Here is a 24,830-nt window from a genome sequence, read left to right as displayed (position 1 = left end):
GATTTAAGTGGATTGCAACAATGTATGATGTACTTTCTTATGTTGAATAAGCAACTTGCATCAAATTGACATTCGTCTCATTATTAGACAACAAGGACTGACATTACCACAGCCAATTTTACTCAATCCTCACTCCTGTATTGAGATACCTCACTAAAAAAAATGAACAAAAGTACACGAGAGTATATTGATGCAACTGCTTGATATCCACAATTTTGCAACAACACAGTCAGAACACATTGCATACAAACTTTCACTTTCTTATCTTACTCAGGATCCTGCAACACAAATATATTTGGTATAAATCCATTGGACAGTTGAATAAGAAATTTTAAAACTATAGTTTAGCACTGGTATGTCACTTTTGAACGAAACACAGAAACCATTTGACAAAACACAGACACCAGGGTAAAAGGTCCTGGAACTTATCACAGAATATAAATCCCTCTCAGTTGCAACAGAATTACAGTCTAAGCTAATGCCCAAAAATCTTTCTTTTCTCACAATCGCCCTCTCTCATTAGATTTGAATTCAAGTACCAACCTGCATTCACAATTGCGTCAATTTTAAGCTTCGTTATGTCACCTCGGTACAGTGAAACATTTTCACTCAGCTTGTGGGTTTTTGGAGCCGGCACTTCTTCACCTTCTTCAACTGCAACATGGAATCAAGGAACATGTCAGCAACTGTCCTGCCTTCAAGACAACCAACGCTTCAATGTTTAGAATGTGCACTCACTGTCATAGCAAGGTTGAAGTAAATAATTCAGACTCAATAAAAAAAAAACGAGATGAGCTACTTGGAGTTGAATTGCAACTTCTTATTCATTTGTTTTTCTGGAAAAAGATGGCTGAGGGATGCTCTGGTAGAAATATCTAAGAATTTGTTGGGGCATGACAAATGCTCAACTCACAAGTGAGAATGGAAATAGATATCATGAGAGCTTTTTTTTAAATATTCACTTCTGGGACATGGGTGTCACTGGCTGGGCCAGCATTTACCTCCTGTCCCTAGTTGCCCCTTGAGAAGGTGGGGATGAACTGCCTTCTTGAATCGCTGCAGTCCACCTGCTGTGGGTTGAACCACAATGTCCTTAGGGACGGAATTCTAGGGTTTTGACCCAGCGACAATGAGGGAACAGTGATATATTTCCAAGTCAGAATGGTGAGTGACTTGGAGAAGAATTTGAAGGTGGTGCTGTCGCCATGTAACTGTTATCCTCGTCCATCTAGATAAAAGTGGTTGTGGATTTGGAATGTGTTGTCTGAGGATCTTTAGTGAATTTCTGCAGTGCATCTTGTAGATAGTATACACTACTACTACTAAGCATCAACGGTGGAGGGAGTTGATGTTTAGTCACTATTAATCCAAAACAGAATTCAGGAAAAACCTTTTCACTCAGGGAATGGATGGAGTGGTAAGTGCTCCAGTAAATGGAGCATACAGAGCAGCATGGAAAGGTGGGGCTGAATGGCCTACTTGTACAGTGTAAATTTTATGCAATAGTGGGTAAGACATTCACTTGCACCATACATTCAATGTTGAGGATACAGGAATAATTGTATATTGTAGGGATCGATTAGTTTAGTGAGCTGTAAGGCTGCTTTACAATGCAAAGTGGCATCAACTGTGTGGGTTCGATTCCCACACCAGCTGAGGTTACCCGTCTACTTAAGTTCGTCCTGAGACGTGGTGACCCACACCATCAGTCAGCTGTTTCTAAAGAGAGAGCAGCCCAATGGTCCTCTGGGACTACGACAACTTTTAAATTTCTCTGTTATCTACAAACAAAGTTTGGACTAATCAAGAATGACTGGGGAAAAACTTTGAAATTACCACACTCTCAGCTACAGAATCGGGCAAGGTCTCAGAGAGAGGGGTAAGAAAGGTTAATCACTTGGTTTGTGATCAACATATTTCTATCCTGTTCACCTGAAAAGATACGTAGATGCTTTATTTCTCATAAAAGCGTACCTCCCTGTTTCGAGCAGTTAGCTAACATTCAGACCTTTTGTTATACACCATTTGAACAATGCAAATTAAATGAAACTGCCACTCAAAGTCACAAGAAGTCTTAATAAAAAATATACATTTGTAAGACATGATAGGTTATGACTCATCAAAGCCACACACCAGCCACCTTGTAATGTCCACTCAGTGAACAGCAACTAGGCCCTCAATCTTGAGTTTACCTGTTTTTTCTTTCATTGGAGGATATTCATCCTGGTCTTTATCCTCCAGTTTTTCTTTCAGGTATATCTCTGTCATGAAAGAATTGTGAAAGAAAATGAGAAAATTGCAAATAAATAATAAAATACCACAACTCTTTACAGTTTATATATAATAACAGAGGTTGCTGGAAAGGCTCAACAGGTCTGGCATCTGTGAAGAGAAATCACAGTTAACGTTTCAGGTCCAGTGATTCTTCCTGAGGAAGATTTTTCTTCACAGATGCTGCCACACCTGTTGAGCTTTCCCAACAACTTCTGTTTTTATTTCTGATTTGCACATCCACAGTTCTTTTGGTTTTTATTCTGTACAGTTTATACTCTTTTTTTTCCAGATAGCAGGATAAAATGTACAAAATAATTTCAATGGCTGAAATGAAATCTGTACATTGTACTGTAGTCAATGTGAGAATGATAAAACGTAGGGAAAATGTCAATAGATTGCATTAAAATTTTACCAGAACCTTGCAGTGAAATGTTTGTTTAAATATCTACATTTTTAAAAAATGTTTCACGGTAAGTGAGCATCATTGTAAGGCCCGTATTTGACGTCTATCCCCAATTACCCTCAAATTGAGTGTCTCAGATGAGTTTTTACTAGATCTATGACCAAGACTAACTTCCAATTCCACTAATGGTGAGAATTGAACCCATCTTCCCACAGCATTAACCTGGGTCGCTGGGTTGCTAGTCCAGTGACAACTACTATGCCACTCTCTGCAATAGACTCAAAGTTTTCATGTGAAGCAAAGAATTTGCTTATAAACGTGATGGAGCTACAGACAAAATTGCCATTTTGATGAACTACACCACTTCCAAATCTGATATTACCTGGGAGTGTTAGATCTCTCATATGTGTATAGTAACAGATTTTTATATGTAGTGAGAGAATACCAGACAAAATCTGCCTGCCTAAATGGGATTTACAGTCATAGAACTATTACAGTTTAAGTTAAAAATCGCACAACACCAGGTTATAGTCCAACAGGTTTATTTGGAAATACAAGCTTTCGGAACACTGCTCCTTCATCAGGTAGCTAGTGGGGCAGGATCATAGGACACATAATTTATAGTAAAAGATCATAGTGTCACACAACTGAAATGATATATTGAACAAACCTAGATTGCTGTTAAGTCTTTCATCTTTTAGAATGGGTTGCAGGTTACATTAATATGTAAATCCCAGAGCTTTTTTCAAGTCAATTCCCGAGATAATTTAAGGTTTTATAAAGAAAAATTGAGATCTCAGCTCAGACAATGCATTAAAGGTGTGAGGTTAGAGTCTGCATGTATTCCAATCTTGAGTCAGACTAGTTCTATTTCCAAAGTAGCAATTTATAAAATAACACATGGATTGACTTTGTGCTTTTTGAGCAAAATAGGATGTCTCTGCAAATACAAATAAGATTTCAAAGCACACAGGAAAGGAAATCCCACTTATTCCAACACAATCTCTTCACAGCATTCAAATAGCAGACAGAGTCCCTTTTTCTATCATATCCACTGATTTAATCCAACTGTTTATTTGAATTCCCAATCTTAAAAGCTTATTTGCCTTCTCCTTGAATATTCACACAATTGAGTTTAAACTTTCTTAGCTTCAAATAACCCATTCAAGATTTGAACGACATGCTTCTGGTCTGGAATTTTCGAGACAAAACCCTTACACTAAGGTAACCTTTTCTTTTAAAACTGTTCTGATTGAGCTCTTTTGTCCAACTAAAAAATATTCTTCCATTTGACCCAAGCCATGATTTCTGCTAAGTGAACTGAAAGGTTTTCAATCAATGCAATTTTCCTGAGCAAACTAACACCATTTATTTTGGGGGTTGGGTTTTGAACTAGTGCCAAGTGGGTTTTGGTGTGTGCAGACGAGAAGAAGTTTAACAATTTTCCTGAGCAAAATTTAGGGTGGCACAGTGACTGAGTGGTTAGCACTGCTGCTTCACAGTGCCAGGGACCCAGGTTTGATTCTAGACTTGGGTGGCTGTGTGTGGAGTTTGTAAATTGTCTGTGTGGTTTTACTCCAGTTTCCTTCCAGAGTCCAGAGATATGCAGGTTAGGTGGATTGGCTATGGGAAAACACAAGGTTACAGGGATAGTGTAGAGGGGTGGGTCTGTGTTCAGACAGTCAGCAATGGGCTGAATGGCCTTATTACGCCCCCCCAAAGGGATTCTATGAAATTTCATTCTTGATTCTTCCATACCAAAAGCAATTGGATGCTGTTCCATGTTTGATCTCTCCAGTCCTAAAATTCTCACAATACAAACAAATTTGTATTATCTCTTTAGGAGGCATTAGTCATTGATGCAAAATGGTTTAAAATCATGGCTCCAGAAATACTGGCAATTATTAACCTTCTTCATAAATATGCACACCAAAACCCATTTCCCACTAGTTCAAAACCTAAACCCCAAAATGAATGATATTAACTTGCATCAAGTCAACAGCTGACATCTCACTCATATACACTGTCCAGTGATGATTTTAAATATTGCCATCAAATCATCCCTCCACCTTCACTCTCCCACATCCAATAAACCGAACAACTGAACAAAAACAAAATTATAATGAACCTTCTGGTAAAAGATCATTTCTGCCTCTGGTATTATGTCTTATTCAGGGCTCCACACTTTAGAAAGTTTTGAGTGCAGAGAATGATGGTCCCGGAGATGAAAGATGTCAGTTCTGTGGACCGATTGGACAGCTTATGTTTAGTTACTTTTCAAGTTCCTTCTCAATTCAGTCCTAAATCTGATCTCCCTAATTTTGAGGCTATGCCCTGGTGCCCTGGTTTCACCCGCCAGTGGAAACAATCTCTCTACTTCTATCTTACCTATTCCCTGCATAATTTTATAGGTTTCTGTAAGAAGCCCCTCATTCTTCTAAATTCCAATGAACATAATCCCAGTCTACTCAACCTCTCCTCAGCCAACCCCCTCAACTCCAGAATCAACCTAGTGAACCTCCTCTGTAGCCTCTCTACTGCAAGCAAGGAGACCAAAACTGCAGACAGTAATCCAAGTGTGTTTAAAGCGGTTTGTTTTAGGGCTACTTGTAGAAATTACACAACAAAGGCTGGTATAATTGCAACATTTAAGAGGCATTTGGATGGGTATATGAATAGGAAGGGTTTGGAGGGATATAGGCCGGGTACTGGCAGGTGGGACTAGATTGGGTTGGGATATCTGGTCGGCAGAGACAGGTTGGACCGAAGGGTCTGTTTCCATACTGTAGATCTCTATGACTCTATGATTCTAAGTGGGCTTGATGACAGCATCCCTCGTCCTTTAGACCTATTCCATTACATAAATGATAACTTTTGTGAAAAAAATGCAATTGATGCGAAAAGAATATAAAAACACATGTTTGGTCATTGCTGTTACGATAGCAAGTAGTTAATTAGGTGATTGGGGTTAACTGATTATTTAAGTGACTGAATAAATCCAAAGGGGGAAATAGATGGGAGCACAATATGGAAGGTGCTGTAAGATGAAATAGTAAAGGGCTCCTGTGGTGTAGTGGTAGTGTCCCTACCCATGAGCTACAGGTTCAAGATCCATCTGTTCCAGATGTATGTCATAACATCTCTGGACAGGTTGATTAAAAAATAGTTATTTTTAAAAATTTGATAGTGCAGTAAAGGGCTTTGTGGTGCAGTGGCATCATCCTTACCTCTATGCTAGGAAGCCTGGATTCAAGTCCCACCTGCTCCAAATGTATGTATCTCTGAACTGGATGATTAGAAAATATCTAAGACAGAGTAATGGAGGGCTCTTTTGGTGCACCGGTAGTGTCCCTATCTCTGAAACAAGAGCTGGGAATGAACAAGTTGATAAGCAAATTAAAAAAACTCTATCCACAAGGGCATGATTTTTGGTTCCGATCTGACTCTGGCCTGGATCCAAGTTGACAATGTGCATGCAATAAATGGGACACGTTTGTGCTGGTGGCAGGTTTACTACTGTCCAATCACGTTGAGTCAGCTGGCAAACACTCAAAGGTCAAGTCAGACGAACAAGGAGAAGATGTATCTTTTAGCGAGAGCTCTAATGCAGGTCTTCGTTGCCATATAATAAGTCACTAATAATCAAAGTTCCAACGCAGGTGATATTTATGCATGACTCAATTCTAGATTGATTCATTACTTTGAAGCCCCCAGTAAAAGGAAATTCCAAAAGCAATAAATCAAAAACCACTTACGTTTTGCATCGTCTCTCCATACAGAAATATCCTTCAGCTGTACAATGCCATCATCAAAAGCATCTGTATTGAAAAAATAAAAACTGTAATTTCTACATTCTAAATATCTGCACACAAATAAATTAGCATAGGACCAGAATCTAGCAATTTTATACAAAGAGCAAATCTTCCTGGGGGAGTTGCTGCCCCCTCCTATTTCCATAGCTTCCATTATAGTACAGAAGCTAACTGTAACTCAAAACCATAGACAGGATCAAGACTTTGGGAGAGCTGTCTGCAAGTCTTAATTTGACACCAGAGCTGGGGCTGAGAGAAGAATCTAAAAGTATGGCACTGGAAAAGCACAACATTTGAGGAGCAGGAGAATCGACGTTTCGGACATAAGCCCTTCTTCAGGGCGAGCAAGCATTCAAAATACTGTGGAAGGAATGGTAGATGGCATCTAGCATTAAAAGGGTTTCAACACATACAGGGTGAAGGCTATTGCCAACAACCTAGATGCTACACTGAAAATCTTTTAAGAAGTAGAGCTGGATGTTACAGCACCCAAGTATCTAAAGGCTCTTGCCTCACGCTAAAAGCAATGAAACATTGACTTATATATGCAGAATGAGGCCATTCAACCCACCATGCCCATTCTAACTCTTTGAAAGAGTTGTCCAATGCCCCATCTTTTGCTCGGCAATGCCAGAAAATTGGTCACCTTCAAGAAACATGTGCAATTATCTTTTGAACCTTTCCATGGAGTCTGCTTCTACTTACCTTTCAGGTAATGCACTCCAGATTCAACAACATACACACTGAATTTTCTCCTCATTTTGCAAATGGTTGCCTTCCAAATTGTCTTAAATCTATGACCTTCGGGATAGATTTCTTCCTCTCGTCAGAAGAAACATTTTCTGAGTCGAAACGTCAGACTTTTGAATGCCTTCTTATAAGACGCTGCCAAATCAGTCAGTCTGAGTTATGAGGAGAGACTACACCAATTAGACTACACCAAAAGAACTTAGAAGGTTAAGGGGGTGACTTGATTCAAGTCTTCAAGATATTAACAGGAAAAGGCAGTGTTGATAAAACTAAACTAGAGGGCACATTCTGAGAATTAGGGCCCAAACATTCTAGAGAGATATTAGAAAGCACGTTTGTACACAAAGGGTGAGAAAGGTGAGAACTTACTTCCAAAAGTGGCAGTGGATGCTGGATCAGTTGTTAATTATGAATCACAGATTGATCATTTTTGGTGAAGCAGAAGTACTATGGGACATGGGCTAAAGGCAGGTGTAGGGAGCTAGGCCACAGATCAGCCATGCTGAATGTTGAAATAGGCTCGAAGGACTTAATCTCCTACTCACACTTGTATGACATCAAAGCACCCCCAGATGGAATGTACTCTATGTGTATGCCACCTTCAGTGTTTTTTTAAATAGCGTTCAACATGTACTGATTTGGCTGATAGGGTGGGAGGCTTGGCAGTAAGTGGTAATCAGCAGATTTCCTTGCCCATGTTAAAGCTGATGCCTTGAGATTTCATGGGGTTTGAAGTCAACGATGAGGATTCCCATGGCAACATCTTGATTTTATTCTGCCTCTGGTGGGTCGGACCTGCTGGAGGGATACTTCAAAGGCAGGCATGATGGTGGCAGTGACTGGTGAAGTGTAGGTTAGAATCCCATGAATATGGCTTTGTCTGGACTGGAACACATCTTGGCAAAGCCCCCCAAATGTAATTAGTAAGGATTGACAGGGCTGTGCTTGCCATCAGCAACTCTGGTGCCGAGATCAATACTAAGGTATGGCTATCATTACTTTGCATCAGCATTAAGTACTCAAGAGGTCACGTGGAGCACAGCTGCCTGCAAAGTAAAACTCCATAACCAGAACAGCACTGCGTCAAATTCAACCATCTCCTATAACTGCCTTAGACACAGGGTGAAATAGTTAATTGTAAGCTATAGGTGGTTTTGTCCTATGGCCACTGACAGAACGTACCCAGAAATGTTCAATATTGAAGAATAACTTTAAAAAGAAACCTATCCACAAAGACTTAGCTTTCCTGAAATTAAATTGAACCTGGCACCCAGTCAAGGGTCTCTCCAAATGTTCAGCATTGGTATATCATGCACAGTAGGAAAAGCAGAAAAATGCATTGAAGTATTCTCATAGATATCAATCCAGGACATAAAATACACAGTTTGTCATTCAGCTGTAATAAATATCACCAAGAGAAATAAACATTTGGAGGGGTCTATTAGAAATTGAAACATCAGAGTTTGAAAAATAAAAGAAGATAATGGCATCGTGTTTTAAAAATTGCACAAATATAAGTTCAGTTTTCTCGAGTTAGAGAGGTTGTTCAATAGCAAGAAAAACTCAATTCTAACTCGTGACCAAGGTTTATCGCCCCCAGAAGGTTTGAAGAGCAAAATTGCAGCATGAAGAGGGAATATTTTCATAAGTTCAGATATTTTGACATACAGTAGCTCCCCCCTGTACCTCCGGGAGATACATTCCAAGACCTACCGCTGAAGCCCAAAACCGCGGATAGGAGCAAACCCATTCATTTCAACAGGAAATTTACCTTCCAAAAGTCCCCTGCTCCCTGGTTCTGGAAGGTTCCCTATGATATGTTCGGGTCGTGGTAAACCGCGGGTATCTGAAACCGCGGAAATCGATTCCGCGGATACAGGGGTCACCCTATACTGTCAGGGAAAGTTCAACAACACATCATGAAAAGCAATCCTCTAGGTTTCCCAGTTTGCTTGCACAGGCATTGATCCAAGAGGTTGTCGTCAATTTTACAGGATAACACACTCAGGTTTGACCCAATTGCAAACATAAAATGGAGCCAGGGATATTTCGCCCAGTTTTCATTTGAACCACAGAGGTTTAGATCACTGATACTCATCTTAATGCATCCGTTATGCTTCCTGGAAAGAAATACAAGTCAAATGTACCTCATTACTGCGATTTTTATTCACATTGCCCAACTCAGGACTGTGGGTCTCTTTACTACACTGGATCTTTACTTCTGATCCTTAATCTTTTCAAAATCTAGTAGTGCTATCCGGCACTATTTCCCCGATTATCATCCTCCCTCGGCTGCTGAATCAGCACTCTTCCATGTTGAGCAACAATTTGAGGAGGCACCGAGGGTGTCACAGGTAAAAAGAAACATACTCTGGCTGGGGGACTTCAACGTCCTTCACCATAAGTTGCTTGGCATCTGTACTAATGATTAAGCTACTTGGATTCTCAAGGACATAGCTGCTGGACTGGGTGTGTAGCAATTGGTGAGGGAACCAACAAGAGGGGAAAACATACTCGATCTCATCCTTATCAATCTAATTACCGGCTCACAAATACATCGGTTCATGAGTTACCACCACACATTACTTGTGGAGATGATATCCTGTCTTCATATCGAGACTACCTCCATTGTATAGTGTCGCTATCAGCATTCTAAATGGGACTGACTTGAATTGACATAGCAACTCAAGACCAGGCATCCATGCGATGATCAACAGCAGTAGAATTGTACTCAAGCACAATCTGCAACCTCATGGCCCGGTATATCTCCCACTCAACCATTACCATCAAACCAAAGAAACAACCATGCTTCAATGAAGTGTGCAGGAAGACATGCCAGGAGCAGCACCAGGCAAACCTAAAACTGAGGTGTCAACCTGGTGAAGCTACTTAACAGGACTTGTGTGCCAAATAGTATAAGCAGCAAGTGATAGACAGACTTATCCAATGGCTCAGATCTACGTGCTGCAGTCCTGCCACATCCTGTTGTGAATGGTGGTGGTCAATTAGACAACTCACTGGAGGAGGCAGCTCCACAAACATCCCCATTCTCAATAATGAAAGGTTGTCAGCCATCTTCAACCAGAAGTGCTGAGTGAATGATCCATCTCAGCCTCCTCTCGTGGTTCCCAGCGTCACTCCACGTGATATTAAGAAATAGTTGGAGACACTGGATATGGAAAGGCTATGGGCCCTGGACAACTTTCCAGCAGGAGCACTTAAGACTTGTGCTTCAGAATTTTCTGTTCCCCTAGCCAAGCTCTTTGAGTACAATTACAATACCGATATCCATCCGACAGCGTGGACAATATTCAGCACCATTTGCCACTCCTCAGATCTGAAGCAGTCCATGATCAAATGCAACAAGATCTGGGCTTGAACTCTCAAGTTGCAAGTACCATTCGCGTGACACAAATGCCAGGCAATGGCTATCCCCAGTAAGTGACAATCTAACCGCACTGTTTGACATTCAATGGTGTTAGCATTACTGAAATCCTCACTACCAACATTGAGGGTTACTATTGTCCAGAAACTCAACTGGAGTTGCCACATGAATACAGCGGATACAAGAACAGGTTAGGAATACTGAGCTAGGAATACTACAGTGAGTAACTCACCAAAGCCCGTACACCATATCCAAGGCACAAGTCAGGAATATGACAGATTATTCCCCACTTGCCTGGATGGGTGCAACTCCAACAACACTCAAGAGGTTTGACACCATCCAGGACTAAGCGGCTCACTTGATTGGCACCACATTTACAAACATTCACTCTCTCCATCATAGGTTCTCAGCAGCAGCAATGTATACTATAAGATGCATCACGAAAATTCACCCAAAATCCTTAGCCTGCACCTTTTAAACCCATCCATTTCCATCGGGAAGGACAAGTGCAGTAGATACATGGGAACAAGTATCTGCAAGGTTCCCTCTAAGTCACTCACCATCCTGACATGGAAATACATCGCTGTTCCTTTAGTGTAACTGAGTCAGAATCCCAGAATTCCCTCCCTAATGAGATTGTGGACATGGACTGCAACAGTTGATGAAGGCAGCTCACCACTGCCTTAATATATTGTGCTGTTGACCTCTGAAACCACAAGCATGACAATATAATTCTTTTAACTGAAACACATTTCATTCAATTATAAAATGAATGAGGCTCTTGTAAATGTATTTTCCCCCTCATTGTTTTCCTCGATAGCTTTTAATGTTCACAACTTGATTAAGCGCACTGCGATAGGATTCCACAGAGGCCGTGTTTCCTTTCAGCATCTCATTCAAATAAGACAGTCTTCTTAGTTGTGCATCACCAGTGGGTGCAGCGAGATCATACATCTTGTGAGCATCACAGCCAAGGTCAATCTGTCTGTACCCAAACTTTACACATGTGCATCTTCCATCAATGAACAGCAATTGGGGGCTCAGACTTCAACTGTCCTTCCTCCTCTGTAACCTTTTCCCAAAGGCACTGAAGCTAATTGTACTGCTGATATCAGTAAACAGCACAAACCAGGAATCTACCCCGAGGAACACTCTTGATTTTTCTGGCTTGCCTTCACAATTATCAACATGAGCAATCAGGCAACAAAATATAACAGCTCTGATATCCTTCTGCAGGTTCTGCTTGGGTGTAACTTGAAGAGTGGAGAAAGTAAGGACTGAGGTGCTGAAGATCAGAGACAAACGCCACTTTTTAAAAAGTGTAACTTGAACAGTGATCTCTCAAATATTTATTTAGCTGGATGCGTTAAGGATGGGAATAGCAACTGGCATACCAGTGCAATAAAGTTCTCACAAATGCATTTGTCACATTAAAATCTTACTTAAGTTGTTTTGAAAGCTTCCGGCTGCATAACTGCTAATGCTACAAATACTTTCAAGTTTCTACGGAGCAGAATATGTATGCGCACAAATATTTGAATTGCCTAACTCCAAATATAACAGAGTTGTGGCATAATCAGATACAAAAACCTTATACTGAAAGGACAATGTCATTTTTTTTTAAAAAAACATTCCACTTTGTTCGGCTTACAAATTCAATAGCAACTCCAGAAAGATGTAATTGGATACATACTTGAATAATGAATAGTTTTGTAATGAAGGGGAAAGTTCAGAAATGTGGCCTTTTGACAGCCTTTCCAAAGAGCCTGCACTGGCATAAAAGGCTGAATGGTCTCAACATTCTCTGTCACTGAGTCTAGCTGCAGTCCACTGATCACTGCAAATGAGAGATTGTGTATTTAATCAAACAATACTATTCATTTCGGAGATTGAACTCCACTGATTTCCTCACAAATCAAAGAAACAGTTCCTGCCACTGTATGGGATGTCTGGAGCCTTCACTTTCACTAATATAAAAAAAATTAATATGAAAAGTGTCGGTGAGGAAAGGATCAAATAATCAATCAAACAAATTAACAGTCCCTGAAAAGGGGGCCTGTATCTATTTTTAAATCAAAACTTGAAAAGGTTTTCAAGTTAAATTAAAATGTTGTTCGTAGGACTGAGAAACAACTCCAGACTGTTACAAACTGTTTGACATCATGCCCTCTCTCTTCAGGGACACTAAGGCATAGATGTATTGTGCACAAATCATTGAAGATTGTAGGGCAAGTAAAGAAAGCAGCCAATAATGTATTTTGGGATCCAGGCTTTTATTAAAAGGGAATGGAATCCTATAATAAACAGTATTATTACAAAGTTGGATAATGCTTTTCTTTCCTGGGATATGGAAATCACTAGCATTGCTGTTCCCAATCACCTTTGAACTGGGTGCTCACTCGGCTATTTCTGGGGGAACATTTAGGCCAGACTAGACAAGGATGGCAGATTTCCTTCCTGAAATGAAGGACCTCAGTGAATCAGATGGGTTTTTAATCACAATTGATTGCAGATTCATGGTTACCATGAGATCAGCTTTTAACTGTAGATTAACCCATTAATTGAATTTAAAGTCATCGTGGAATTCATAGAGTCATAATCACAGAGGTGCACAGCACAGAAACAGATCCTTCAGTCCAACCCGTCCATGCTGGCAAGATATCTTAAATTAATCTAGTTCTATTTGCCAGTAATTGGCCTAGATCTCTCTAAACCCTTCCTATTCATATACCCATCCAGATGCCTTTTAAATGTACCAGCCTCCACCATTTCCTCTGGCAGCTCATTTCATATACGCACCATCTTCTGTGAAAATGTTGCTACTTAGGTGCCTTCCATGTCTTTCTCCTCTCACCCGAAACGTATGCCCTCTAGTTCTGGACTCCCCCACCCAGGGAAAAGACCGTGTCTATTTATCCTATCCGTGCCCCTCTTTATTTTATAAACCTCTATAAGGCCACCCCTCAGCCTCCGATGGTCCAGGGAAAACAGTCCAGGCCAATTTAGCCTCTCCCTATAGCTCAAATCCTCCAACCCTGGCAACATCCTTGTAAATCTTTTCTGAACCCTTTCAAGTTTCACAACACCTTTCCAATAGGAAGGAGACCAGAATTGCACGCAATATTCCAAAAGTGGCTTAACCAATGTCCTGTACAGCAACAAAATTACCTCCCAACTCCTATCCTCAATGCTCTAATAAAGGAAAGCATATCAAATGCCTTCTTCACTATCCTATCTACCTGTGACTCTACTTTCAAGGAGCTATGAACCCGCACTCCAAGGTCTCTTGGTTCATAAATACTCCCCAGGACCTTACCATTAAGTGTATAAGTCCTGCTAAGATTTGTTTTCTCAAAATGCAGCACCTCACATTTATCTAAATTAAACTCCATCTGCCACTCCTCAGCCCCATTGGCCCATCTGACCAAGATCCTGTTGTAATTTGAGGTAACCTTCTTCGCTATCCACTACACTTCCAATTTTGGTGTAATCTGCAAACCTACTAATTGTACCTCCGATATTCACATCCAAATAATTTAAGTCAATGACGAACTACTGATCACAGGCTTCCAATTTGAAAAAACAACCTTCCACCACCCTCTGTGTTCTACCTTCCAGCCAGTTCTGTATCCAAATGGCTAGTTCTCCCTGTATTCCCTGAGATCTAACCTTATTAACTAGTCTCCCACGACAAACCTTGTCAAATGCCTTCCTGATGTCCATATAGATCACGTCCACTGCTCTGCCCTCATCAATCCTCTTTGGTTACTTTTTCAAAAAAAGTCAAACCAAGTTTGTGTGACATGATTTCCCACACAAAAAGCCATGCTGACTGTCCCTAATCAGCCCTTGCGATTTCAAACACATGTAAATCCTGTCCCTCGGGATTCCCTCCAACAACTTGCCCATCACCAACATCAGGCTCACTGGTCTCTCGTTCCCTGGCTTGTCCTTACCACTTTTCTTAAATAGTGGCACCGTGTTAGCCAACCTTCAGTCTTCTAGCACCTCACCTGTGACTTTCAACGATACAAATGTCTGAGCAAGGGACCTGCAATCACCTCCCTTGCCTCCCACAGAGTTCTTGGGTACACCTGATCAGGTACTGGGATTTATCCATGTTTATGCGCTTCCTGGCATTCATTAACACCTCTGTAATATGAACATTTTTCAAGATGTCACCATCAATTTCCCCACATTCTTTGTTCTCCATATCCTTCTCCACAATAAACAGCAAAGTATTCATTCAGTATCTTCCCCATCTCCTGCAGCTCCACACATAGGTTGCCTTGCTTATTTTTGAGGGGCCCTATTCCCTCCCCAGTTACCTTTTTTTCCTTAATGTATTTATCAAATCCCTTTGGATTCTCCTTAACCCTATTTGCCAAAGCTCTCTCATGTCCCCTTTTTGCCCTCCTGATTTCCCTCTTAAATAAACTCCGACTGCCTTTACACGCTAAGGATTCACTCGATCTATCCTGTCCAAACCTGACATATGCTTCCTTCTTTTTCTTAAACAAACCTTCAATTTCTCCAGTCATCCAGCATTCCCTACACCTACCAGCCTTTCCTTTCACCCTAACAGGAATATACTGTCTCTGGACTCTCGTTACCTCATTTCTGAAGGCTTCCCATTTTCCAGCCGTTCCTTTACCTGCGAACGTCTGCCCCCATCAGCTTTTGAAAGCTGTTGCCTAATACCATCAAAATAAGTCTTCCTCTAATTTAGAACTTCAACTTTCCAAAACCTTAAAACTAATAGAATTATGGTTGCTGGCCGCAAGGTGCTCTCCCACTGACATCTCAGTCACCTTACTTCCCAAGAGTTAGGTCAAGTTTTGCACCTTCTCTAGTCAGTACATCCACATACTGAATCAGAAAAGTTTCTGTACACAATTAATAAATTACTCTCCATCTAAACCCTTAACACTATGGCAGTACCAGTCTCTGCTTGGAAAGTTAAAATCGCCCCATCATAACCACCCTACTATTCTTACAGATAACTGAATTGTCCCAGACAATTTATTTGGGCTTCTGGATTACTGATCCAATGACATTACCACTACACCACCATCATATCTGGCCTCACGCGGGGTATCGTGTCTAGTTCTTGGTATCACACTTTTGGAAGGGTTGACTTCATTAGAAAGAATGCTGAAAAAAATTCACAGGAATGGTTCTGGGCATGAGGGACTTGGGGTAAATGGATAGATTGGATGCTAGTGTTGCACTCCTTAGAGATGTCAAAATGTAAAGGTGATTTGGTAAGGTCATCGAAACTCATTAGAGATCTGAGCACAGTAGAAAGAGGGAAACTTTCCCCAGGGTAAGAACAAGAGGTAGTGAACAAAGAAAGCAGCAGGTTCATGAGAAAAACACAACATATTTTTATGCAGCAAATGATTGGGATCAAGAATGCATTGCCTAGTAGTGGCAGATGCAATCAAAGCCTTCAAAAGAGAGAACTGGTTCATTATCCCAACAACAGGAAAAGGAGAAACTGGAACCAGGTGCATTTGTTGTAATGGGGTTAGGAATTATTAACATGAAAGGAGGAGGCCAAATGCCCAATTAACCAACAGAACTGCACCACAAGATTTCACGTTTGAACCAAAACAAACTTTATTGTATATCAAAAAGTATTAAACAAACAAGAATTAACAACACTAAAGTTTACAACTGCATATCTTATGAACTCAGATTACTTTATATTTCTCCCCAAGAGCTCTCTTATCTTAAAATCCCAATGATTCATTCAACTGAAAACCTCAGCACAGCTTTTTCAAATTCACTTAATTCTCCTCAGTGTTCCAGCTAACTTCGGAGGTAATATTCTGGAAGCAAGAGAGAAAGGACTAAATCTAGGAGTACTGGGGAAGTAGTAGTTGGGTGTAGCTATATTGTTATGGGGGCCTGGGAGCACACAAATAACTTTGGAGTGGAAAATTGAGTAGTAGGGCAAGAGGGAGAGTCCTGTTACCTAGCAACACTGGTTATAAAATGGAAATGCCTGAAAAGTAGAAATGCTGAAAAAAACCTGACAAAACCCATGAAAACTGGGGTGTCACATCAGAGAGGATGGGGGAGGGGGGAGGAACAAGTAGTGAAATAATTTCAAAAGGTCAGTGTCAGGTGCCATACTGGAAACTTTAGGTGCATTGACCCTACTTGACAAGAGTATGCATGGAAGCTTCAAATATCACTTTCTTTTACAGCAAGTTCAAATTAACTAAAAATGGTGTCATTTCCTAGCTTGATTAATGGGAATCAATTCCTTTTGTTTGTTGAAAAAAATGTTCAATATTTAAATCAATTTTTATTTTACTTTTAAGAAACAAACTAGTACTGTATCAGAAAGAGTTAATCTATCGTCAGCTACCTTTATAAATCAATGAAATACAAAACTAAATGAAAAATTCATTCTTAAATGGTTTTCAAATAATTTAGAAAAATTCAAAGAAAATGAAAAATATTGATTCCATGAGGAGGTACATTTTTCTACTGAGAGTTAGTATTCCATTCGCCCTGACAAAACCCTACAAATTCTAAGCACAATGGGAAATTCTGCGAACTGTATGAAGTTAATAACAGTTGAGCACAGTAAATGCTGTGTTTTTACTTGAAAGACATTAACTCCAAAGAGAAACTTGTCAAACATACAGAAGATAGCCTCATGGTAAGTTTTAAATGCAAAAATGTCACTTTTTAAAAAAGTTTAGGAACGTCGAGGCCACATGAACTCAAAAAAAAAGGACAAAAAAACTTTGATAAAATCTTGAAATCAGAATGAGTTTTTCGCCTTCTTTCTTTTATTGGTATGTTCTTCTGACTGGTCATTCAGGATTGGTTGCTTTCACAAGTCCTTAGTAGTTCTCTAGCACAGTTCTCGCTTTTGATTTGTACGTTCCCCATCTGCCAAGAGACAGTGAAGCATGTGTTTTTTGATTGGTTCCTGGAAAATATACAAAATAGTACTTTCTTTACCCACTGCAGGTAAATAAATTTCTCAGCAACACAGCTAAATCTCTTATGAATAATTGTTGATCTAATCGTAAGTAAAATGCAGCTTCTGTATCTATTTAGAATACAAATGAAACCTGAAGGGTCTACTATGAAATTGGTCACATATTTTACATGCTGTGGATAACCATTGATTACAACTCCAAATTTTCTTTTGGAGAATTACCTCAGAGAAGACAGCAAAGGTGCCTTCTTCACCAGAAGGCAGCTTCTTGGATCACCACAATAAACAAACACATGGCTGCTTTAAAGTAAACAAGCTGCACAAGCAATCTACGCTTCAGTAACTTTTGTGACTTATCTTTGATAAAGTACAAATTACCAAGGCGTTTTGTTTTCAAGTTTTAAAATGAAAACAAAACCAAGCTATTCACTATGGAAATTACGTAACATACTCTGCTGATCTCTGAAACAAAAATTCAAGAGTGAAAAGGGGTTTGCAGGATTGAGACGCATCAACAAGGGTCAGTAATGTGCAATGCCACAATCCAAGCTCCATCCAGATATTCCAAATCAAGGTGGAATTTTATGCAAAGGTTTCCCCAGGAAACATGATTTAGGAACTCACGAGTCTGAATAAACCAGTTGTTGTTATGTGGAATGTTTTAATTGCTGAAGCCTTTTTTATGTTTATATAATTTACTGTCTTTTGGCATGGAGGTAGCGGCCTTACTTTTGGGCTAGTAGGTCTGCATCAACAATAGGTGTGCGTCACAACACATCCAATCAGACTGATTTTTTAAAAATCATTTACTGTAAAACCTCAGTTGCAAGAAAATTCATAGCAACTTAGATGTTGCAAAAAAAATTATCTTACAGCTCACTGCACATGGAATGTTCATATTTAAATATAACCTTCAGGTAAAAGGGATATACAAGGGCTAAGGCATAATTTGGCCCTCAGTTTTGAAGTCACACATTTCTCCTAATATTTGCATTTTGATCATAAATTCTTCTATCCAAACCTATAATACAAAAGGAGTCCACAATCTACAACATCTCCCATGTTCCTGTGCTCACTGACCGACATTGACACCCTGTGTACCAAGACACAAGTCTGACCATCTGTGTTAATGATTTGAAGCTGGTGGAGGTCGGTGCTGAGGGGGGGGGGGCATGTATCCAAATTTGGTGATGATGCAAAAAATAGATGGAAGACATATTATGATGGGACATAAGGGATCTGCAAGAGGATATAAATAGGCTTAATGACTGGGCACAAGTAAACTTGGCAGATGGAGTTTCACGAGGTAGGTGAGGTCATGAATTTTGATAGGAAAATCAAAAGACAGATTAGTTAAATGGAGAGACAGTCCAAGAAAGTTCACAAATCAGTATTCTTGTGTATGAAACACAAAATGTCATCACACAGGTGCACCAAGTAATTAATGCCAGAAATGAAGCTTTTGCCTCTCGATAAAAACAGGTAGGTCTTGTTACAATTGTACAGGGTTGGTGAGGCCACACTTGGAACACTGGGCACAGTTTTGGTCCTGTATTTGAAAATGGATATATTGATTCTGAAGGCAATTCAAAAGGGATTCGTAGGCTGGATCCTCAAATGAAGGGGTGTCTTATCACGAATTAAGAGCGGCATTGTAATAAAAGATTAAATTGGAATATCTCTCTGGACATTAATGTTATATTCAAGGTTTAAACTGCACTGACAGAACATTCTGGAAATGGGTGGTGACGACATTCATGCAAGAATGCAGATGACTCACACTCCATTTAGACAGTCATTTGCTACTACTCCGTTACTATCATCAAATTAAACTCTTCCATTCAGAAATACTTTCATAGCCATCCCCCAACCAATCAAATTTGTTTGTGTGATCATCCCCCGACACCTACATTGTCTGGGGAAGTAGCAGAGCCAGAACTCATTTGCAGGGTCACCCCAAAGCTAGGACGTATCACACCTACAGTGCCCTGGGGAATCACCGAGTCAGGAAATCGTCTGCGTAATGATTCCCCAAGATTAGGGCATTTACATTTGCATTATCTCAGAGGACGATCTCATCCTACTATCGTACTTGGGGTTACAGGTGATTATTTTGGGCGGGGGGGGGGGAAGAAAAAGGAGAAGAGGAGTGTCCAGAGTACCTGTGAACATGACCAACTGACCTGTATAAAGAGGATGTGTTTTCTTTGTTCAGAGCCTTCTTGACTCAATTTTGCATGCCTGCAAATGGGTCAAAGCAGGTCACCTAGCTTGTACAAGCTTTATAAACTTTAACTGTTTGCAGAGGTTGGTATGTGCAAATTGCATCTCATGTGCGAAACCTCAGGAAAAGAACCTAACAACATGGTGGCTCAGTGGTTAGCACTGCTACTTCACAGTGTCAGGGACCCAGGTTCGATTCCACCCTCAGGCGACTGTGTGGAGTTTGCACATTCTCCCCATGTCTGCGTGGGTTTTCTCTGGGTGCTCCGGTTTCCTCCCACAATCCAAGATGTGCTAAGTAGGTAGATTGGCCATGCTAAATTGCCCATATGTTCAGGGGTGCATAGGTTAGGTGCATTAGTCAAGGATAATTGAGAGTAATAGGGTCGGGGAATAGGTCTGGGTGGGTTACTCTTTGGAGGGTTGGTGGATTTGTTGGGCCGAAGGGGATGTTTCCACACTGGAGGGATTCTATGAAGAATGGCTCAACAGGTTAAGACTTTTAATTCAGTAGAGGTTAGATGAACAAAGGAGTGGCCTATTGAAACATACAAGATTCTGACAGGGCCTGACAGGGTAGATGTTGACATGTTTCCACCTGTGGGGGGAATCTCAAACTAAGAGACATAGTTACAGAATAATGTGACTTAACATTGTAATGCAAAATAATCTCCTTCCCCAGATGGTAACGATTGCCTGGAATTCTCTACCCAAGAGAGTTGTGGAGGTGGATCATTGGAAGTACTGAAAAGAGGAGGTAGATAAATTTTGTTAAAATGTTGAGTTAAGGACTATGAGGAGCTGGCATGAAAGAGAAGCAGTTAAGGTTTGGGGCAGATTGACCGTGAACTTACAAAGTTGTGGGTTAGGCTTCAAAGGCTGAATGGCCTGTTTCTTCTCCTATTTATGTTTCCATCTTCTCATGTTATGTACTCTCCCCAAACACCCTTCTCATTGAAGTGCTTTCAAAGACAAAGACAACGTTCCTGTTGCTAGACACACCACTTTATCACCTCCCTTCCCCACTGCCATTCAGCTCACCCTCATTCTCCATCCAGTCTCCCTCTCCCTGTAACACATCAAGTGCCATTAGTTTAGAGATACTTTGAAATTACTTCCCTTCCTCCCTCCTACAACACTTTATTGTCTGTTGCTGTCATAAAGGCTTTACCAGCTTTCAAAATCTAATTGCATTTGTTTGATACAAAAATTATATTTGGACAATGAAATGTATGGGGTTTTCCTGATGAGACTCATGTTTTCTACTGTTGACTAGGATTGCAAGCTAGAATCTCTCAACTAATTATGATTAGCATTGACTCTTTCTGTCAATTAGGCAAAAGTGAGGACTGCAAATGCTGGAAATCAGAATTTAGATGAGTGTGGTGCTGGAAAAGCACAGCAGGTCAGGCAGCATCCGAGGAGCAGGAAAATCGACGTTTTGGGCAAAATTCCTAATAGAACATAGAAAAGTACAGCACAGAACAGGCCCTTTGGCCCACGATGTTGTGCCAAGATTTAATCCTAATGTAAAATATAGTAACTTAACCTATGCACCCTTCAACTCACTGCTATCCACCATGTGCAAGTCCAGCAGTCACTTAAAATGTCCCCCATGACTCTGCTTCCATCACCACAGCTGGCAATGCATTCCATGCATTCACAACTCTCTGTATGAAGAATCTAACTCTGACGTCTCCTTTAAAACTTCCTCGTAATATCTTCAAACTATGACTTTTCATACCAGTCAATCCTGCCCTGGGGAAAAGTCTCTGACTATTGATTCTATCTATTCCTCTCATTATTTTGTACACCTCAATCAGGTCTCCTCTTTTCCTCCTCCTCTCCAGAAAGTAAAGTCCAAGCTTATTCTCCCAGTGTCTTCGTGGGTTTCCTCCGGGTGCTCCGGTTTCCTCCCACAGTCCAAAGATGTGCAAGTCAGGTGAATTGGCCATGCTAAATTGCCCAGAGTGTTAGGTGAAGGGGACTTGTTGGGCCGAAGGGCCTATTTCCACACTAAGTAATCTAATCTTTCTTCATAAAGGCTTTTGCCCAAAACATCGATTTTCCTGCTCGTCTGATGCTGCCTGACCTGCTGTGCTTTCCCAGCACCACACTCATCTAGAGTCTGTCAATTAAACAGTATTATTTTATTAAATGGCCTCAAAATTCAACTGTCATTTTATAACATTAAAAAAGAAAGTACCCTCCTTCTACAGATTTTGCTCCCTCTCATTATTTGCCAGTTTCCTATATTATTATGCAAAGTTTATAGAAAACAAGTAAATTCTAAAACAGGCATTTTGTCAGAACATTCACTTCTCTGCCTTACATACTTGGGCTTGCCATACAGTATAAAGTTCACCTCGATAAGACTTCTGAAATATATGCTTTTTCTCACTCGAATATTAGATAAAATTCTTGGAAAGCAAAAAAAGAAAATTGCACCAGTACAGCTAACTAAATACTAATGATCCAAATTCAACTCAGTAGTTTTGCCCAGAGCAGCAACTCAAGTGTAAACCCAGATGTACGAGGGGCTTCAGGTATGAGAGAACTAAAAGGTACTTCAATGATTATATTTGAAACATATTATTGTGCATTATATAAATTTAACCGACTATATTGTATAAGCCTTTATCCCATTGTGCCACCTAAAGGACTGAGAAGAGTTGCAGCTGTTTTTAAAATGTGTATTAGTTTAAATGGCATGCACATACCGAATTTAAAATAGATTATTGCAATGACTGCTTTTTAAAATCATTCTCTACAGCTGGCTCCATTTTATATATTTATTGAGGATTAGAACCAGTCAATACCTTGTTTTCTCTGGTAGAGACAGAACCCAGACCCATGCATCAACTTTGTTTATCCCTTGGTTATTAGGACCCACTTCACAAAATAGTGCCGGAAAATCACTTTCTGACACTTTATACCTAGCTTCAGTTAGTTTTTTTTCAGAAACTCATCGCTCGCAGTGTGATTGGGAAAAAAAAACTCCAACTCAAATCTTCGATCTGAAAGCAACTCAATCCCCAACATTCCTTCACTTTTAGTCAGCCGTCCTCGGTTACAAAATTTGGACCTATTTGTGGTTTGGTACCCTGTGAAGAGGGCTGCTTTATTTTCCCTTTGGTCTGATTTTGGAGCGCTTGGAAGAGCCAAGGTGGCTTTTATTTTAACGCCATACTATCCCTGTCTGAGATGCACTTGATGGGGGTCGGTGTGATGGGAATTTTATCTCTAGTTGAAATTATCAGGGGAGCTTCCTCTGGATTTTAAACCATTATCCCCCAACCCCAGAGTGTTCCATGGGGACAGAGCAGAGGGAATTTACTTACTGAGTTGGTTATTTGTTTGTTTAATTATTTATTTTCCTTGATTTTGCCAGAGTATTTTTCTGCCCCGCAGGAGTTTCTGATGGGGGTGGTGTCAAAGTACCTTGGTTTCTTTTTCTGTCTACACATTTTTGTTAAAAAATAAAGTGGAGGGTTGCTTTTCCGACTGGAGGCCTGTCACCAGCAATGTTCCACAGGTGTTGGTTCTAGGTCTTCTTTTATTTGTAATTTATATAAATGATTTGAATGAGAATATAGAGTGTCTGCTTAGTCGGTTTGTGGGCAATACTAAAATTGGTGGCGCAATGGACAGTGAAGAGGATATTCTAAGACTACAAAGGGATCTTGATCAAATGGGTCAATAGGTTGAAAATTGGCAGATAACTATTTCACTCTGGATAAATGTGAGATATTGCATTTGTTACAACAAACAAGGGTAGGGCTTACACAATTAATGGTAGGGCCTTGGGTAGTGTTGTAGAACAGAGGGACTGAGGGGTGCAGGTACATAACTCTTTCATATTTGTGTCATGTATAGACAGGATGGTTAAAAAAGGTGTTTGGTATGCTTGCCTTCATTGCTCAGTCCTTTGAGTATAGGATTTGGGAAGTCATATTCAGGTTGTACAGGACATTGGTGAGGCCTCTTCTGGAATAGAGTCGGTTCTGATATAACGCAATAGTTCTGTTCCTGTGTGATCCTGCTTCATAAGAAAATGACATAACAGCAGCGCCATTTCAACTAATGGGGACAGAATCGTGACATAGCCAATAGAGGTAAAGAAAGTTTGCATTCTAAAAATAATGGTATAAATGGTTGAGTTTTAAAGCAAGGCTGGATAGGCTGGGACTGCAGCACAGGAGGTTGATAACCGAGGTTTATAAAATCATGAGGGGTATAGGTAGAGTTAATGGTAGTTGCCTTTTCTCTAGGATGAGGGAATTCAAGACTGGAAGCACATTTTTACAGTAAGATGAGAGAGATTTAAAAGAGACATTCGGGCAAGTTTGTTTACATAGTGAGTGGTTTGCTGGTGTAATGAACATCTTAAAGTGGTGGATGTGGGTACAATTGCAATATTTAAAAGACCGTTTGGATAAATCCATGAATAGAAAGATTTGGAGGGATATGGACCAGGTGCAGGCAGGTAGGACAAATTTAGCTCGGGATTATGGTTGGCATAGACTGGCTAGACCAAAGGGTCAGTTTCTGTGCTGTGTTACACATACTCATATGGCTTTGGTGTGGACTATATAATGCATTCCACAGAGCTCAAAAAAACTGCACTAAATAATTACACGAAATATCCCCACACCTCTCTCCAGTTTTAAAAAGCTTTTCATAGGAAGTCAGCATATCTATCTAGGTCAGCATTTTTTACTCACCCCTCACTGCCTTGGTCAAGATGGCAGTGATCTGACTTCTTGAACTATTGTAGCTTTTGGAGTGCAGCTACACCCACAGGGCTGTTATGGAGCAAGTTCCAGGATTTTGACCCATCAACTCTGAAGGAACAGTGATACAGTGCCAAGTCAAGTTGGAATCTAGAAAGGAACTTGCGGGGGTTGATGCTCCCATGCATTTGCTAGTCTTGTCACCCCTACCACCTAGTCGGACAGGTTTGGAAGGTGCTGTCAAAGGAGCCTTGGTGAGCTGTAACAGGGTACTCTTATAGATAGA

At 40.4% G+C, this 24,830-nt stretch overlaps 1 protein-coding gene across 3 annotated transcripts in view; it reads right to left on the bottom strand.

The window, feature by feature from the left end:
* The window catches only part of macrod2 (mono-ADP ribosylhydrolase 2), a 945,224-nt gene that overhangs the window by 898,788 nt on the left and 21,606 nt on the right, over window positions 1-24,830 (bottom strand). For all 3 annotated transcript variants that reach the window (XM_072581522.1, XM_072581521.1, XM_072581520.1), the window contains exons 2-4: window positions 6,433-6,495; window positions 2,193-2,261; window positions 544-654 (exon numbers count right to left, since the gene is read on the bottom strand). In XM_072581522.1, coding sequence (XP_072437623.1) covers window positions 544-654; window positions 2,193-2,261; window positions 6,433-6,495 — 243 coding nt within the window. The remainder of the gene's footprint in view (window positions 1-543; window positions 655-2,192; window positions 2,262-6,432; window positions 6,496-24,830) is intronic.

Source organism: Chiloscyllium punctatum, chromosome 11, assembly GCF_047496795.1.
Source record: "Chiloscyllium punctatum isolate Juve2018m chromosome 11, sChiPun1.3, whole genome shotgun sequence".
NCBI classification, from domain to species: Eukaryota; Metazoa; Chordata; class Chondrichthyes; order Orectolobiformes; family Hemiscylliidae; genus Chiloscyllium; species Chiloscyllium punctatum.
Note: the sequence above shows the minus strand (reverse complement) of the source record. Positions and strands in the feature narration are given on the sequence as shown.